General features: G+C 43.0%; 1 protein-coding gene across 1 annotated transcript in view; it reads right to left on the bottom strand.

The window, feature by feature from the left end:
• Nucleotides 1-16408, bottom strand: part of LOC131684733 (dual specificity mitogen-activated protein kinase kinase hemipterous-like) — a 31107-nt gene extending 14699 nt beyond the window's left edge. Inside the window, exons 1-4 of the mRNA XM_058967854.1 lie at nt 15777-16408; nt 14605-14834; nt 14140-14547; nt 13594-14075 (exon numbers count right to left, since the gene is read on the bottom strand). Coding sequence (XP_058823837.1) covers nt 13594-14075; nt 14140-14547; nt 14605-14834; nt 15777-15939 — 1283 coding nt within the window. The 5' untranslated portion in view covers nt 15940-16408. The remainder of the gene's footprint in view (nt 1-13593; nt 14076-14139; nt 14548-14604; nt 14835-15776) is intronic.
• Nucleotides 16409-19334: the final 2926 nt, after the last annotated feature.

Genomic DNA, 19334 nt, shown 5'->3' with positions numbered 1-19334 from the left:
ACTGGTTTCGTTACGAAATGAAAAAGCGCAAAAGCAGGGCGCAGTTCCTCCGGTGTACGGTCTATGGTCTCGACGCAATCATGTGGCCATTCTCCTTCATGGTCGTATAGGAACCTATGACTTACATAAAACTGGGCATTTGGCTCAAATGATGGCCCTTTCCCCATTTAGTGGCTTCATCTGCAACGTTCATTCGTGATGGGCAATATCTCCATTGCACTGCTTTCGATAACGTCAGAATCTCGTTCACTCGAAAAGCAACATACGGTCGATACCGGCGAAGGTCTGAAGATCTTATCCACTGGAGTGTGGTTTTGGAATCTGTCCAGAAAACAACCCGTGAGATTAAGATGGAGTGGCCGTCAACGATATTTTTCTGCAAACGGGATCCTATAACAGCCGCTTGGAGCTCGAGACGTGGAATTGAAAGTGGTTGTAGAGGAGCGACCTTTGTTTTGGATGCCACCAATTCACATTTTCGCGGTCCATCAAACGGAAGTACGCCACCGCAGAGTATGCTTGCTCACTGGCATCGACAAAAATGTGAAGCTCCAACGATTTTAGACTATCCGGATGGTTATTCTTGAAGTAGCAGCGAGGAACCTTCACCATTTCTATCTTATGTAGCAGGGCAATCCATTGCTTCCAGCGTCCAGGGAGTTTGTACGGAATGGAGTCGTTCCAACCCACGCCTGATCGCCAAACATCCTGGATTAATATCTTTCCATGAACAACGAACACAGAAACCAAACCGTTCGGATCGTAAATGCTCATCACTATGCTCAGCAACTGCTTTTTCGTAGGGACCACTTCTCCAGTCAGCAACTTCATGTTGTCCTCTCGAATATTCAATGAGAATGAGAACACTTCCTCTTCCGGTATCCATACCATTCCTAGCAGTCGTTCGAAACCGTTTTCCTTATCGATCACGAAGCTTTTTACTGTCGACGGACTAACGGTCCCGATTCTCTGCAACACCGTTTGATCATTCGAAATCCAATTGCGGATGTGGAATCCGGCTTTTGCGTGAACTTCTGCTACCTCCAACGCTATCGTCACCGCCTCGTCTGCTGTATCGACACTGTCGAGGTAATCATCGACGTAGTGTTTGTTAAGAATTGCTGCAGCTGCCTTAGGGTGGCTCGTTTCGTGTTGAGTTGCGTTAAGGTTTTTAACGTATTGCGAATGGACAGGGAACATGTCGCACCAAATATGGCTACATCAGTCACCATCGTTTCCAACATTTTATCTGGCGAGTCTCTCCAGTAGAACAATTGAGCGCTGCGATCGGCTTCTTGAATCATCACCTGATGGAACATGGCTTCGATGTCTGCGCAGATTGCCACCTGTCTCTCTCGGAACTGGAATAGCACCGTCAGCAACGGTGTTAACAAGTCAGGCCCTTTTAGCAACATGGTGTTCAAGGATACGCCGTCAACCTTTGCTGCCGCGTCCCATATGAGCCGTATTTTCCCCGGCTTTTTCGGGTTGATGACCACCCCAAGGGGTAGATACCAGGTCCTGCGAGGGTCGAAACTAATCAGCTCTTTCACAGTTGCCTTGTGTGCATAGCCCTTCAGTTGAAAATCTGCAATTTGCTGTCGGACTTGGTCGTACAGTACTGTGTCTCGCGCTAAACGCTTCTCTAAACATTTCATGCGTTTTTCCGCCATCGGTTTGCTATCTGGGAATTCAATACAGTCATGTTTCCAGAGTAGTCCGGTTTCATACCTGCCGGTTTCGGTTCGTCTGGTTGCTTCGAACAGAATTCTGTTGGCTCGCTGGTCATCAACGCTTTCCGAATTGGGTGATGCAACGATGCCAAGGCTTTCTATTGCAAAGAAACTTTTCACGTAATCGTGTAGATCTCTTTCAACAGAATCTTTGGAAACGGAACTGCCTGTGTGGAAGCGAGGCTATTCCTCCGATTGTGCTCCCGTAAACAGTTCATTCGAGTCGAGTTTTCGTAGCAATTGGATCTCCTTTCTTTCCTTCTCTCAGCTTCAGTGTTGCTAGAAGATGAACATTGCTCAATCCAATCAATATCCCTGGGACGGCCGACTGCAAAATTTTAATTGGTAGATTCTGCATGTACTTGAACTCATCAGCCATTTCTGCGGCGTTCATCGTTTGCTCTGGCAGCCCTAGATTATCCACCGTGTACACGTTTGATGCTTTAAGCCGCTGTGGACGATCAACACCGGATATCTCTAGGTCAACTTCCAGCGTTTCCGCGAAATTCTTCTTGATCCCTGTTGTCCAGTGGATGCGGAGACGTTTTCCTTCCTTCTAAACCCAGAGCTGTGGCCAACGTGCGCTCCAAAAGTGTTACTGATGAACCATCATCGAGAAAGGCGAAGGTGTTCACTTTTCCTTTCGTTCCGTACAACGTAACTGGCAACATACGGAAGAGCGTCGGTGCCGTGGGTTCACGATGCAAGGTGACGACAACATTCATGCCAGGCTCGCTGGGTTTCGAATCGACTGCAGGGTATTCGTAGTGGAACAGGCGATGGTGCCTCTTGACATCCCTTAACTCCATATGGCTCACTTCTACAAGGCCATCGAGAGTGGGGGACCAAACAGCGCCTGCAAAACTTTTTCTCCTTCATTAGCTTCCAACGATCGTCTAGGCATAGGTTAATAAACTTGGAACAACTACCTGCCAGATGACTGAAAATGTCACACACTGGACACGCTTTATTATCTTTGCTCGTACGATTCTTGTTTTTGTCCTTGAACTCGTCGTCGTCCTTGCGATGACCTCGCTCGATAGTTGAGTGTGTATTAACAAACACTTTCTCCTTCATTCTAAACCGAGAGTCGCCCTTCGATGTTTTGGGGTAAGCAGCGGTAAACATGGTCACACCACTTGTAGCTGATGCAATTTGCGCCATATACTCGCCGAACACATTAAGATCCACTTCTGACATTTGCTGCTGATAGAGTGCCCAGTTAAACTTAACGTTCGCAGGGAGTTTGTCCACCAGCTCGTGTAGTAGAATAGGGTTCGAGAGATGTTTTTCCATGCCAACCGCTTTCAAATGTCCACAAAGATTTTGGACTACTAAACCGAAAGTCACCAAAGAGTCCAACTTGTCCGCTTTTGGAGCTGGGGTGGCTCGAATTTTGGCAATCATCGTATGAACTATTTGCTCCGGTCGTCCGTACAACAGCTTCAATGATGACAAAACCTGTGGCACCGTCGACGGATGGAGTAGTAGGCTACTCACTGATTCTTTTGCACTTCCCTTAAGTGATCGTTGCAACCGCAATAGATTTTCAAAATCGGTGTACCCACACGTCAGCGTTGGATGGTTGTAACTGCTTATAAACAGCGGCCAATCAGCCGGGTCGCCTGCAAACACGGGTAGCTCCTTGCACACCACCTGTCTAGATTCAATTTGCTGAGAAGTAGGTCCCAGAGGGGGTATTACCACAGTAGGGGGGCATGGATCTAAGCTGCGACACGGTTCTGTTGGGCACACTACCGAGAGAGCATTTGATGGCGGTATCGAAGACAGTATAGATCGAGTACGTCCTCCCAAAGGGCTATCCACAACGGTGTGTGATTCTTGGTGCGCTAAACGTGAGTGGTTATCGTTCTTTTCATCGTTTAAGGACATAGCTTTAGATGGGCTTACTGAGGGATAACTATGATCCGACGAAGCATTACCTTTGACCTTAGTTTTGTTGATGGCTGCTGACGATTGGTTCTTCTCGCGGGACTGAAGCAGGGTTTGCAACTCCTTGCTGTACCATTCGTCCACTGTTTGACTGATTACAGGCTTTTGCGCCTGCTGCGTTGCCTCCAGCTGAATAGTCAGTTGCTGCTCCGATTTTCTGCTTTGGGTGTTCTTCTAGTTTTCGGTGGCTCATCCTCAGCACCCTGTCAAAAAATGTGGACGAACATGGTCAGGCAATTTAAAAAGTTCGACGTTTGACTCAACTCGCCTGTGCTAATTGCCCCTAGGAACAAATGCAATTTGCGAATGCGATTTAAAGGCAATTTCAATACTTAGTCAAATTTTCTGGCGGCTGAAATGGACTTGGTAGTTTTTTGTGTTTTTCTGGCATGGCGGGTCATGTTTGGCTTAGGCTTAAAATTGTTTTTTAAACAATTGGCGTGTTTTAGCTTGTATTTTGTTTGTCTAGTGCACTTCATTTAGCCAACGAATGTGGGAAACTGTGGAATCGTGTGTAAGTATAGTGGAACAAGATCTCTGACCTAAAGTCTTAATGAAAGTCAGATTGTTGTAAGTTTTAGTGTGCAATACCATTTCACCATTGATCCTTCCTATAGTTTGGTGGTGATTAACTGGTCTACTGATAAGTTTATGTGAGTAGATAATGAATCCGAAAATAAGTATTTTTTGTAATTTTCATATTAGGCAATTAAGGGCGATTAAATGGCGCGTTCCGTGGGCGAATTGGGGGCGATTTAAGGGCGGGTAGGGCGGCAAAAAATGACGGCGGCAAACCACCCAAATGTTGCATTTGAAATAACCCCCTAATTGCCAGCAATTTGATAGCAAATTGGAGGGCAATTAGCGTATCCGAGTTGGCAAACAGCTCCCCGTTACCAAGCAATTTGCCCTTTTTGACTGGGTTCTGGCACAACATCGTCTGACATAAGACATTATATGGTAGTTGGTCATTTGACATAAGTCGTGTAGTATAAACACAGGCTAACAGACATAACACTATGTTGAATTTCTTAAAAAATATCACTAGCTACACCTTTTATACACGGTTCCAACCACTCATTTACAAATTAGTTAACCCTCGGGCCCAGGAACAATTTTTTACTAGTGCTCTAACTCCCGCATACTTGTGCATATATCAGTGGCGCCATAATCACAAATGCGATAACAGTCCTAACCAAAAAATATCAATTCAAGATGACCGCTAACATTGGCGAAGAATTGTTGTCAAGTATTAGGTCTGTTACTTGTGGTATAAGTACCATTTGGCATAAGGTATGAAAATACTTTTCTAATGTATTTAGTACAACATGTCTGAGTAAACCGAGCAGTCGGATGGATCGTACATTTGCGTACGAAACATTCCCAATGCAAAAGAAAGATAACTGCTCTAAAAACCCGCCAAACCATTTGTCAAAATGTGCATTCATTTCGATTTAATGAATAGATTGAAGGAAAACTTGAAAGAAGGAATCAACACCTATGCTTGAATAAACCGGGCAGACGAAAAGATCACAAGTTCGCGTGCAAACATTATTTAGCATACAAATTCAAAGAACAGCTCATGTTTGAAAGAAGGAACCAATTTCTATGTTCGAGTAAACCGGTTATAAGAGAGGGTAATAGGTTTGCTTGCGAGAAGCTGCCGCTTTCGACGGCACATCCTCAGCAGCTTTACACCGCATCAGTTCCTTGAATTATGTATTGAGCAAACCATTGGTTTTACTACAAAAAATGAATAAAAACATTACCTTTTCTGAGGAATGGGACATTCTGGGGAATGGAGCATTCTGGATAATGGCTTTCTAGGGAATGGTACATTCTGGGAAATGGCTTTCTGGGAAATGGATTTCGATGGGAATGGTATACAACCGTCGTGTTGTATAAGTATCATTTTGTATAAGATACGAAAATATTTAAGAGGTTACATACTTTTTTATTTTTCAAAATATCGAAAAAAAATTATTACTTTGTCACGAAATACTAAGACAGTATATGAGAGATTACAAGGAACTTGAATCGATGACCGGAGCACGAAAACAGATACACCGGAGGAGTTTGCAGGAAACCTTAAGGTTGCACAGAGAATGCGCAAAATTCGCAAACGAAAAAAGCAGTTTTTTTCCACACCGTATGTCAGATCTTCATAAAAATCAATCAGCAGTACTGTAACAACATTCTACATACGCTGATTGATTTTTATGAAGATCTGACATACGGTGTTGAAAAAAACTGCTTTTTTCGTTTGCGAATTTTGCGCATTCTCTGTGCAACCTTAAGAACGAATATAAACCGGCCACGTTACAAAAACTACATCTTTCGTACTCACATCAAGTGAAAAATTTTCCTTCCTTTTTTCTGCTTCCGGTTGTATTATAGGTACACTTAGGAGTTCACCGCAACATCCTCCCCGCCTTGAGACAGCGCCTCAATCAGGAAGTGGGCACAGATTTTGGATCGATCGTTGATGCTCTGATTTATCTCGCCGCAACGAAACGTTGCGCACCAATCCTCGATCATCCGGCTGTAGCGCTACAACTGAAGTCAGCTCCCAGGCCGAAGGCGATGTGTTGTTGTTTTTAATTCCCTGGTCTGTGAAGCTGCGACATATTCGTCACGTCATCGATTCAAGAACTCGGCAGTATAACGTTGAACTCTCTGCCAGCAGTCAAGCCGATTCATTGGCACATGGTTGACGTCTTGTGCGGGCAGTAAATTCAAAGGCTAACCGACCAAAAAATGTCTTGGCGTGAGGGCCTCGCAGCTGTCTATTGACGATGAGATCGTGCATAAAAGTCTGGACTCTGGAGTTTGGATATGCCTCAGTCTAGCACAGCACTGTGGACAATTCTTCGAAGGTTAGTTTCGCGTTTCCAACAACCGAACGAAGGCGAAGCAATCCCTTGGCGCTCTTAACAGCCGCTTCCAAGATATCGCCCTGGTCAGGGCTAGACGGCGGAATTAACTTCCAAAGAATCCCTATATTTTCCAAATATCGTTCTTCTTCTTTGCTGTGAGATTTCATCGTTAAAAGAGCTCCTGTATCGGTTGATCGGCACTAACCGTGTTCGTGCCGTTATCCCACCAGAACTCGTTGTACTATTCTCGGCGAGCAATCATTCGTTTCAGTGCTCCTAAAAACGTAGCACTTGAAAGATCTCCGGCCACCTCGAAATGCACGGCCTTAGTCGAGAGGCAGACGAACACGACCATGTATTCCTTCAGCGAGCGTTCACCTCGAGTGTTACTGCAGCGCACAAGGATCGGACCAGCAAAGTCCACTCCAACATGAACAAACGGATGAGATGTAACACGAGCAGCAGCGACGGCTCGGCGAGGAAATTCTGCAGATACAATTCTTCCACCAACAACCTTGTGAACGGGTGAACCTTGGGCAGTATCACGGAGTGTTTAACTTCGAACGAGTATGATGACTGTTGCATCACCATCTAGAAACGGGCATAATTCGACGATTGGCGACTGAGGAAAAACTTCGCTATGCTGCAGAAAGTAGTCGATTTCCTTCTGACAAACCTCGAACTGAGTCATTCTTACATACTGTAACCTCGCATCATGCAGTTCGGACGGTGAAAGACAATCCGAACCTTTTTAATTGCCCTGACTTCGTTACCTTCAGGTTGAATCGTTTGATATACGCCAACTGCTGGCAAGATTCACGCTATACCGAACGCTGATCAAGTATCTGCTTCTCTATCCCGTAGTTGGTGTATGTGCGACAAATCGGAACGTTAAGAGATTGAAACCGCTTACGAATCTCAAGTGTACTACAGTCAAATGCTTCACCTAGTTCTTTCTTGTTTCCAATTACCAAAATCGTCAGCCAACCAGATGGGCCCGGACCACCACAGCGAATCGTTGACAAGTTCCCATGGTGTTATTCCGCAAGATGCACAATCTGCGGGGTTTTGTCGTCGAGGTAGGATTTCCATAATCGCCGAGACTCGATTCGCAGTGTAGGTGCTCCATTTGCGAGGGTAGCTGCTGAACCACTGCAAGACTATGGTCGAGTCTGTCCAGACGTATTTCTCGATCTGGAATCGACTGAGAGGTTCTGCCATTTACTGCACCAGCTTCGCCAGAAGCTCAGCTGCGTTGAATTCAAGCCGTGGGATGATCAGTCGTACGGGGGCGACCCATGTTTTCGCTGCAACTAGGGTAACGTGTACACCATTGATGTCACTGACCGATCGAAGTTATACAACAGCTGCGTATGCTTCTTCGGATGGATCTGAGGAGCCAGTGAGCTCAATATAGCCGTGAAAGTTGGCTGTCCATCTGGGAATTCTTATTTGCTTGAGTTGCGATAGATTTTCTATAGTGGAATTAACGGAAGACACCTGTCTTAACAGGACTAATTGTGACATTCCACTAAGTCGCTCAAAAAGTTTTGAATTTTGTAAGAAATTATAGATAGATTTTGCTTCATCTCGACCCTCAATTCTTCCACGTACAGCGGTGACGGGTCTTTCCAATTCAAGTCATACAGCCAACACTGCTGGTACAGGATTTTCGCTCGTACTATCACTGGTGCAAACCATCCGAACGTATCGAACAGTCTCGCCGAGTCTGATAGCATCTGATGCTTCGTATTTGATGTGTCCTTCTGTACCTGCACCTTGAAAATGAACACATCTTCATGCGGTAACCAATGCGTTTCTAGTGCCTTCATTGAATTTCGTTCCTCAGGAAACTGAATAAGAATAGCATATTCATTGATGTCTGCAAGTGAACTGAGAACTAATGTTGAATTAGAACTCCACTAGCGCAGCGCAAACCCGCTATGTGCAAATAGCACTGTATATGACCTGAACCTTAATAGTGCTTCGAATAGGTCTGCATTAACATTGAGTGCATCTAGTAGTATGTGGTTGAGCGCTACTCCGTGGCACAACAAGAACCATCAAGTACGGAGTTTGGTCGTAAGGCTCTTTCACGGTCCCGTGATGTGGTAAGTAACAAGACTGGGTACAGTCACGATCCGTTTCCGCTTCTGATATTAATTCCATGTAATAATGTTTGATACTCTTTCATGAACGAAACGTATCTCTTAGGCGTTTGGTAGCTGCAGTAAGTGATTCTCCGAGCTTAAGCTTTGAATCGTCCAGTGGTAATCTGACGGTAAAGCGACCCTCCTTCGAACGTGTGACAGTCGAATCGAAATGTTCGATGACCCCTTTCTCTTCTTCTGTCCAACGCTGGAAGTTGGTCCTCACAGAACATTCGCAGTGCGATCGATGTCAACATTCTGACGCAGATTGATGACCTAGTGGTGAGTATGTGTAAACCATTTCTTCACGCGATGAATGAAAATTTAAGGTCACGTAAAAAAAACAAACAAATTGCTTCGAATTTCGTCTGGCGTCGTCTGGAGTGAAATGACAAAGCTGTAATTCAAGTTCGAATTCGAAGCATTTTACAGTAATCTATCTGCGGCGGACAGTTATTGTGAATCAACTTTTTGGCCGGACATTGCTGCAATTTAAATCGAGACAGGACTTTGGAGATTTGAGATTTTGTCGGGGTATGCTGCAAGATGAGTAATCTTTCGCCACGCCTAATTCCTCCATCGAAAAAGGCCCCGTTTAATCAAAGCTTGCGATTTACGTTGACTAGAGAAATCAGTCAATGGATCCGGAACCGCACGATGAAAGAGTAAATGTGGACGCAGCTCAGTGTCCGTTGAGCCATACGCCATCGTTAACTTTGCTGACTCTGGTTGACAAAGAAAGTCCAGACCGTAAACATTCTTCTGTTATGCATTAAATCTGGCGCTCTCTTCCATTTGGTTCCATCACCTACTACGTTGAGTTGGGTAGGGGCCCAGCGCCCATCAGTAGCTTTCGTAGTTTCAACGAGTTCCGTACTCGGAATGCTAAGCTGTGTATAACGTTGATCGTCTGAATCGATTTACCAGAGAACGTCATGTGTGTCAGTCCAGAAAACTCGATTATAAATTGAGATGGAGAAGGATACGCCAGCAGTTCGTGCGAGTCCTGCACCGACAACAGGTGAGACAAACTTCACGCGAGTTTTAGCTGCAACGATTGATCATTTAATAACCTCGTCGGGAACAAACCTGAGATAACATACAGCTGCTGTCCCGTTCTCGTCCGCAACAAACTACGCATCGCATCTATTTATTCCACGGGACAAATCAAGATTGTCAATTCGTAGAATGTTACTATGTTTTAATTGCCGCAAGGTTCTACTGTATCGATTTTGTTGGCTATTTTCGTAGAATGTGGACTGTTTTCATCTGTGACAAAACTGTCAGCCACCTTCGAATGATTCGTTTTCGATTTCCTCGTCCTTTTGGACGCCGGATCACCAAATTTTCTGCAGCAGAGAGAGAGAGAGAGAGAGAGAGAGAGAGAGAGAGAGAGAGAGAGAGAGAGAGAGAATCTGCATCTTGAGGCACACCAAGAAATGAGCGATAAGTCCGAGAGTATCAAAGATCGTCATCAACATGCATAGGATCTCTTGTTTAGTCGGTCGTCGGTGGTCTTTCAGTAGTGCATGGTTCAGGCGGGTCCCGACTTTGAACGTGAATGCATCTTACGCCATGTACCACACGCCAATGAATGTCTCAGTGGCTATTCTTGATAGTAGATATTTTCATTTATGGGCTGTCCTGTAATCGCGATAGCACTACCTCCGAGTTACTCATCCATCGTATCACAAACCCGCCTTCCGAATGTACGTAGTTGAAGTCGCGCGCTAGCTGAATCCCTCTTGCTCCGTATCTACACTAAAAAAGTTGTTTACGTAGTGCGCTTTATCATCGATTCCTCAGCGGTAGAGCATATGACGTATGTCGCCGGTCACCGTTCCTCGACGCTCGCGGAACTGATGCAAGATCGTAAACAGTAGCTGATCGGAACGTCATTACTGATCCTATAATACCGTTTCGTAATAGAACATTTATTTCCGTATAGTTTCCTTATAGTACATTTTTGGTGTAGATCCGGTCTGATCGGCATTTCTGCCCTAAGCCTACTTTCCCTTCGTTCTTTCTTCTTTCCTTTTTCCGTTTTGTTAGTAAGCTCATTGTGTCCACGATTTCATGAGTTATTTTTCCGTATCCTTTGTACTCCACCCTTTTTTTGTTTGTTTCAGTGCGTTCAGGAGTCTCCGGCGTTAGTGCACTTGTATATTCCTTTTCCTTTGTTTTTCTTATATTCATGTGTGCATATATGTATGTGTTTCTTCGTTTCATTCATTGTTTCCGAATCTCCCAGGATAAAAGAGATATCAGCAGATCTTTCTTACTTAGCCTTCCGGTGGGTGCGTTGAATTGTGCGACATTAACAAGCAGTCAATGTTTTGAGAACTTATTTCTCAGCATTGTGGAATCGAGGAATCGAATGTTGCTTGAGGTGCCAGTATTATCAGGCTCTTTTGTGCGTAATGCATTCACTGACTCACAATCGACTTGTGCCTCGACCAACCTGACACAACGCGCCCATTCCCCTTACTGAGCAAAAGGACAGGGAGTTTCGTTATAGAACATTTACTGTAACAAATGTTCAGCGATTTGAGTTCGCTGACCCATTTAGTTCTTTAGTTGACCGTTGGAACGTACTTCCCAATCCAGCGCTTCCATATCTTGTTAGCCAGCTGATGCGACCGCTATTAAGAATCCCGTAAAACACTTGGAATAAAAAGGCTCGGCTGGCATCTCCTTCGTCACAAACTTCCAGAGATCTTCTCGAATCAAAAGAAGTTCCGTGCTGAATTTCCAGGTACTATAGTTGGCACCATTTAGCTTCTGGACTTGAATTTTCTCCATCGCAATTGAGCTTGAGAAAATTTTATTTTCGTCGTTGCTAGGCTATTTGGTGTATTCCTGGGCCCATAACCACTTGGAATAAAAAGGATTTTACGACCAACCTAGTCAACGTATAAACTATGAATGTGTATTTCTCTATATATATTGTAATCATGACATACTAAATCATGTTGCTTCGTCTTTCTTTGCTTCAACAAAAACTTCGGCCAAATGCGGTGGGGGCATTCGGTTCGTTAAGTGACACTCCCCGAAGGAAATGGTTCGGAGTAAGTTCCCGCTGCTTCCAGAGCCTCCTCGGACAAGTACGTCAGTGTACGAGAATTAATCCTGTCCTCAGTTTCAGCGGTGGCAATTTGAAGGGCCTAATCCGTCAGCTGCCTTCCGTCATCGAATGCTACCAACGCTTCCTTCACGGATTGGACCAATCGTTCCCAAACCCCTCCCATATGGGGTGTCGCAGGAGGGTTGAACGTCCACTTGGTCCGAGCTGCCGTGTTCTCCTCAGCGCATTCTTCATCAATGCTGCGAAAAGTTTCCACTATTTCCCTGCAAGCTCCTGGTAGAGTTGTTCCGTTGTCCGACAAAAATAAGGCAGCTAAACCGTCAGATCGCCATTAGAAACGCTTTGTCTTTAACCCGTGTGCCACTTCCAACTGCACTGCGCGAGTGATTAACCATGTAAAAAGTGCAATCCACCGCTTCTCGATACGTCCGATGGCCACTTCAAGAGCCACCGGTCTTTGACTGTTGACAAGACTTTGCTTCTATTGTCAACCAGCATTCTCATTTTGCTGTTATTCATTTGCCGATGAATCCGTTCCTGTTTCTCCAACAACTCTTGCTCGGTGGCCAACTGACGCTCCAAAAGTTCCTGCTCCTGCTTTCTCTTTCATTGGTGAACTCTTCCTCATGCATTTCCTTCTCTGCTTTTAACTGCTTCTCATTCCTCGTCTTCTCCATCTCGAGCCACATAGCCCGTAGCTGCATCTGCTCGATTAACGCTTTCTCCTTAATTATCCTTTCTTCCTCCAGCTGTTGCCGAATCACATTCGATACCATAGCGCCATGAGCTGATCCTCTGTCGCTTTTCGGTTCGTTGCCTTTGAAACGCGCAACTGCTTAGTGCACCAATCCACATTGATTACTACTTCAATAACTCCAACATACCTAAAATGTGCCCACAGCATACACATATCCACCATATGAGAATCTTCGCTCGACGACCCGCTACAGATCAAACATCGCCTTCGGGTGATTTGGGTCCGGAAACAAAATCAAAGCTTACATTTAGTACGAATCCATCACGGCTAAAGCTGTTTACGATCTAACTGAAATTTGACAGCGTAGGCCTGTTGATAGTTTAGAGTAAGATCAAGATTAGTGAACAAACTGGTACGCGCATTATACGCAATAAGGATAATATTTGTTCCTAAATAATTATTAATTTAGATAAAGTTTTATGGTATGACTTTGCTCGTGAGAATTGATACATTTCTAATATCCCTAATATCGTGGTCGAATTGTAAAGTGCCCTGAGGATTCCAGATTTTTTCAAGTGAAACATTTATGCCAAAGAATATAAAGTTTTCCATGTCTGTCCCGGTTTTTTTCCCGGAGAATAAACGCCATACTCATTAGCATCTGTAGTCGCTCTCTCGTTACAGTTAATGTATCTTGTCCTGTTGGATTTTTACGTCGAATTTCTTGTTGGAAACGCTCCAATCAGTTTTTTTTTTTTAAATGAAACGACGATCTTGACCAATGGCTACTCGTATGCCTATCGCGAGGTTGCGATTACCCACTTAACGGTACAAGTATTTTGTACGTCCTCCGGACAAATATTCAAAATTAGTGAAAGCTCGAGTTAATAAATTAGTGCAACAAACTTGATTAGTCATTCAACTTACTTTGGACCCTTCGGTGGCCCAAAGCCGTTGCGATACTAACCGTTAGAGAACAATAGGAAGCTAGGTTCAAATCAAAATCATTTGCAAGTAGACAAATTAGTCGAAAACGGCAAAGAATGAAAATTACTGGAAAACTGTTCATGCATGTAGATCAAGTACAAGTCAACCATACCTATTCTGATCCGACGCGGACGACGAAGGACGCTGGCTGCTGACGGCGGTCGGTGAACTGACCGATGCTAGCCCGCTCGTGGTACCAGTTGCAGAAACGCTACTAGAGCTGACCAATTGCGGTGTACTCAGCTGAATTCCACTGTTCACTGCCACGTTACGAAACCAGCCGGCTACGTCTGTGGTGCTGTCCTGTTCCGCTCGCAGGAGAAAGGGATGTTTCAACAGGTCGGGATATTTTGGCCGTGCAAGATAATCTTTCTGTAGGCAACGTTGGACAAAGTCGCGAAATTCCGGACTAAAAGGTTGATCCTCGGGCAGTCGGGGAGGATTTGATGTAAGCACTTTGGTGAGAACTTCGAAATCGGTTTTACAGCCACGATAGGGGAATACGGCTGTAGCTAGCTCAACCAGTGTGATTCCTAGCGACCAAACGTCGGCCCGGATATCATACACGGACTTGGCAGGATCTATACGTTCAGGCTAAAAAAAACGTTACTGTCGTAAGCTAGTGCTTTACCAGGCTACAGTATCGAAAATTACTTACCGCCATGTATGCAGCGCACCCTGCTGATCTAGTTTTGGCATTCGAATCAACCAACCGCCCGCTGATACCGAAATCACACAGTTTTATGTTCCCTCGGTCATCGATCAATATATTCGAGGGCTTCACATCACGATGAATCACATGGTGCTTTTCTTTTAGATAAGCAAGTGCATTCACTGTCGCCACTGTTACCTTGCCCAGAATCTGTTCAGGTACCGGCATCTTCGACTTCTTTTGCAGCTTATCGAAACAGGTGGTCATCAGTTCCATGCAGATCCAAACGTCTGCATCGGTTATAAAGCAACCAAGACACTTGACAATATATTTGCATTTTTCCGATTTGAGAACCACATCTAGATCCATTATGATTCGTTTGTTTTCCTCGTCGTTCCCGGTGCGACGCATTTGCTGTAACAATAAAAAAGTTAACCACCGATTCGATTATTGTCAAACAAGTGCATTTACCTTTACAGCGATTATTGCACCGCTGGGCCTGTGTCGCATCTTGACCACGTGTCCACTTGTTCCACTACCCAGCTCACCCAAATCCTGCATGTCGGTTAGTGTCGTCTTGTACGTCTGATCGTTTATCTTCAACATGCCGCTCTTTTCAATAATTTTGTGAAATCGTAGCTCCGAATCACTTCTTCGGTTGCCCGACTGAATAGGTGGTAGTGGCAGGTCTAAATTTGGTCCTAGAACAGATCTTAGTTTTATTGTCTTTGTTTTATGTTTACCATAATAGTTTTTAATTCATATTTACGTTTGACCTATAAACCATTAACTGCCCTCGATGCAAGAGTGACTTAAACGACATAATTCACTTTTCCGCTTTCATACGACTGCTAAAAAATGTACAAACTGCAGTGCAAGCGTCTTAAAATATAATGATCTTTTGAAACGCGAAAAACGTGATAAAGGCCTGCATCACGAAAAGTACAAGTTGATTACCACGAAAATTCCCCGATGGCGTTTACGTCACATTTGCATAAAGCGGCAGTTTGTATCATACTATTGGGGTTTTCGATTGATTGACACCGGTGTAGTGGAGTGCACTGGAACTGCACCGTTTTTGCACTTTCTAGCAGAAGTACAGAAAACTGGATATGTTCCATTGACACTTCTGCTAGAAAGTGCAAAACCAGTGCACTCCACTACACCGGTGTCAATCAATGAAAAATCCCATATGATTGTATGGCAAATACTAATGTCGACTTTATGATCCTTTCTTACTGGAAAGGAACAAGCATAGACCTATTGGAATCACATGAAAATTTGATTGGAAGAGGTGAATGACCTTCAGGTTCAAACCTTTACGATAAAAAAATTGATTGCGAAATGTAGCGCTTATTCGTTATAGATACTTTTTACAATACGACCAATAGAAACACATCATTTGAAATTTGACCTTCGAAAGTGTTTCAAAAATAATTGCGAAAGGTGAAAACACCTTCGATTATACCGTATACATCCATTTTAACAGTACGAGTCATTATGATAAAAGAATGATAATAGAAACGCTGAACAATGCTAATCAGAAAAGAACTTTTGTCTCCATTATCCATTATACTAATCCGCGTAGGTATGTCGCAGAAAGAATGAAAAACAAAAAAAGCATTCGACATCTCAAAACTTACGTCCACGACTGGAACCAAAACCACCACTGCCGCCACGCTGGGCCCGGTCAAAATTGAGCGTCGGAGGCGTTGGAGGTGTCCTCGGTTGTGGCTGCGGCTGTTGTACCTGTAGCTGTGCCTCGATCATGTTGATCCGATTGCCTATAGAGCTTTGGCCGGACATGGCTATCTTTCAATTCCGTATCAGTTCAACTCGAAAGGCCAGTTCCTGGAGAAATAACAGCAAATCTTGAGCTGAGCGCCAAGACTTTGCTCCTCGACTTTTTGAAAAGGATAAAAAAAACTAAACCACTGGACGAGTATTGGTGGCGAAGGCCCGCTTGAATTCCGACCGAAACTCTTTTTCTGCTTTGCACCTTCCTCGTACACTCCTGCTAGCAGTGTTGTTCCATTGGCAGGCAGAAATTATTTTGGGCAAGCTTTTCACCACTCGTCAGAAGCGAAAACTATTCCCCAGTCACGGTACTAAACCGATTTCCTATTTTATTGAATATTAGAGTTCCGCTGCGTGCGGAAACGTAGCGAAATCTTGGATTTCTTTCAACACTCGCACCCCGAACTAGAGCGATCGACAATTTTTTTCTGTTCTTTCTACTATCGGATGAATGCACGCACACAACTTCGAAAGTTTTTTTATGCGAAATCGATGGCAGTTCGCAGAGTAGCTTTCCGCATGCGATAAAATTTCCCCTCTAGTCGGCGTTGTTCACCTACGGCGATACACACTGAACCACAAATAATTTTTTTTGGCATTAATAAAGCGCAAATTTGTTACTTCGGTCAAGACGACCCAACGAAATTTGACTTTGGGTTGTTTGGGTCGAATAAAAGATCAAAACTGGTAAATTTAGATGGAAGTAGCATAAAAGCATATTAGTATATCTCGATTTTGAACATCAAACCATTAAGTTTTTTGCTTCAACTATTTTAATCTGTGTTGTATAACATTAACTATAACAATTTACCAACTAACGAATTTGTGCTACACAGAAAATAAAATGTTGCTAAAAATAAGAGTTTTTCACTCTTAGTAAAAAACAACCAACGCATACTCTTAGTTTAAAAATAAAACTTTTGTTTTGAGTACTATTCTTCATTTGCTTAGAAGGAAAACTTTTACTTTGATTATTATTCTGGATTAATTTAAAAGTTGGCCAACCTAATAGTTGGCGTTGGTTGTTTTTTGCCAAGAGCAGAACACTCTTACTTTTACCAATATTTTTCTTTCTGTGTGTATATCCAACTCCGTCTCGATCAACTTGTGCCCTTCGTCATGCAATTTCTAAACATCATTTCTAAGAGGTATCTTGGTTTTGGTGCAAAAATATTATAACCACTGACTTCTTATCCACAGACTTAAACAATCAGAAATCGCAACAAAAGCCCAGTAAACGAAAAGGCGTGTACCATATATCAACCATTAAATCAAACGTTGAAAAACCTTTTCAATATGGTTCGTTCAACAATAGATTAACCATTGCCTGGTATAATATCGAACATAACAGATTATGGTGACATGTATGTTTTAGATCTAGCGATGCATAAAATATTAGGCGGCGAAAACAAATTTCTCCCCTTTCAATTCTGTCGATTGAATAAGTTTTATTTTGACATTTTTGACTTCGTGTTGACATTAAGTGGACTGACGCTTTATCCAACTGAGTTATCGCCGTAATATTGTAAGACGAGGATTTTTCATCATGTTAAGCTACAGGTTTTTGAAGCAGCGTAAGCAGATATACGAATAATATAGATCACCAGAGCAATATTAACCTTAGATACAAAAGTGTAATGTAGTATATAAATCTACAATACAGGATACCCGGAAGGTATTGGAAATGGTAGCTAGTATGAGTATGGTAATATCACAGAGAATAGACATATAAGCAAGAACAAACCTTCCCGAAAAACCTGTGTAAACATTCAAATGAAAACACATTGAAAATCACCATCGCATACAGGTTTGCATGCGAGAGTCACCTTTGTATCCACGTTTGCACACAAGTCCCGTACAGCGATTGCTGGACGGTCAAAGCAAGTTGCTACTTGCTGTTGTCATTTCAAAGCGACAGTTTTATTTCTTACACAAGTTTAAATAAAATGGTTGCTGTGCCCTAATAGGGATCTTTAGGGGTATGCGGGTTAAGGCATATTCTGATGCAGATTAGTACCGTGAGTTAATATCTCAGGTCTTTTTAAATTTTTTGACCCGAAACTATTGAAAAAAACATTTTTTAGTTTGTTTCCTTTTAGGACAATAACACATCCAAACCCAGTCGACTTGCACGACTCTATAGGTTGCCTTATCAGATCTACCATAGTTTGCAGATGAAACTTGGGATGGCAGGCTGCTAGCGGATTGACAAAGTACCAGATCATGCTGTGTGGGGTTCTGTCCCGGTTAACAATGAGGCGAACGAGATATTTGCAGATACGTCATTTAGTAGGACAACTGTCAGTTTGCTGGTTGAATTTAATTTGGTTTTTTTAAATTTAAAAATCATAAAAGAATAATTAAGGTTTAAGAATGATATGAGTGTACTCGTAAGGACACCCGCTACCAATACATATGAAAAACTGGCACAATTTTTCCAAATTAAAGATCCCTATTCATCTTAGCTCCTGTATTCATACCACCTATTTCAATACATTAGTTAGTGCAGTGTCTGCTAACTCTATTCAATGTATTAGGTCAAATGGTAAAATGAATAAGGGTGCGTTGTACTCGACTTTTTGTTTCGCTCAAACGCGAGTATTTTACATATTTCAAACCAGATTTTTATGTTACTGCTTCTTGAAACGATCACGGCTGCTGATACCTATTTTGGCGCAATCCAATAACTGTGAGCCGAGTTACAATCAAAATAGTGTGACATCCTGACTAATGAGATGAATAAGGGCTCGTCTACTCTATTAAATAACATTTACTTTTTTGCATAAACTTTTCGCTCCATCGCAATAACGTCTGTTCAACAAACGACTTACGTTCATCCACTTCGTTCGATGTTTAGTTGCATGTAGAGCTAGTGTCTTACATAGCTTTGACGTTTTACACGCAACGCAATTAAAAAAATTTCAATTTTGAAGGAAAGACAACGCATTTTCGCTGATTTTTAATAATGCATCACAAATGATCTGCCACTAGAATATGATCCGCCAGCTCTATCCCCGTCCCCCCTTCGAACCAATCTCGAACCAGCTCGTGATTGGATGAAATTGACATCAATAGGCGTTCGGTTTGGAAAATGAAGGTGCTAAAGGACTGCTTGAAAGTGAGATTGTTTAGTGTACTGATTTTTGTTAGTTTTGTAAAGATTTTACTTTCTTTGCATAACGTTCATCTGTAATTATATGTAGCGTAGCACGGTTTGTTTAATCTTTTCGTTCAGACTGGATATTAACAACGACTTCAACGTTATTTCCTGACATTCATGCTATCTATCCGGATCACATACCTATATCAGATGCTGTAAAATAAGCTTTCGTTTCCAAAAATATTTCTACAATCACATCAAAAATAGTTTCGACTCTTCTATAAAGCCTACTCTAATCCAAATT

Source organism: Topomyia yanbarensis, chromosome 2, assembly GCF_030247195.1.
Source record: "Topomyia yanbarensis strain Yona2022 chromosome 2, ASM3024719v1, whole genome shotgun sequence".
Lineage (NCBI taxonomy): Eukaryota > Metazoa > Arthropoda > Insecta > Diptera > Culicidae > Topomyia > Topomyia yanbarensis.
The sequence above is the reverse complement of the archived record's forward strand: the minus strand, read 5'-3'. Positions and strand labels throughout refer to the sequence as shown.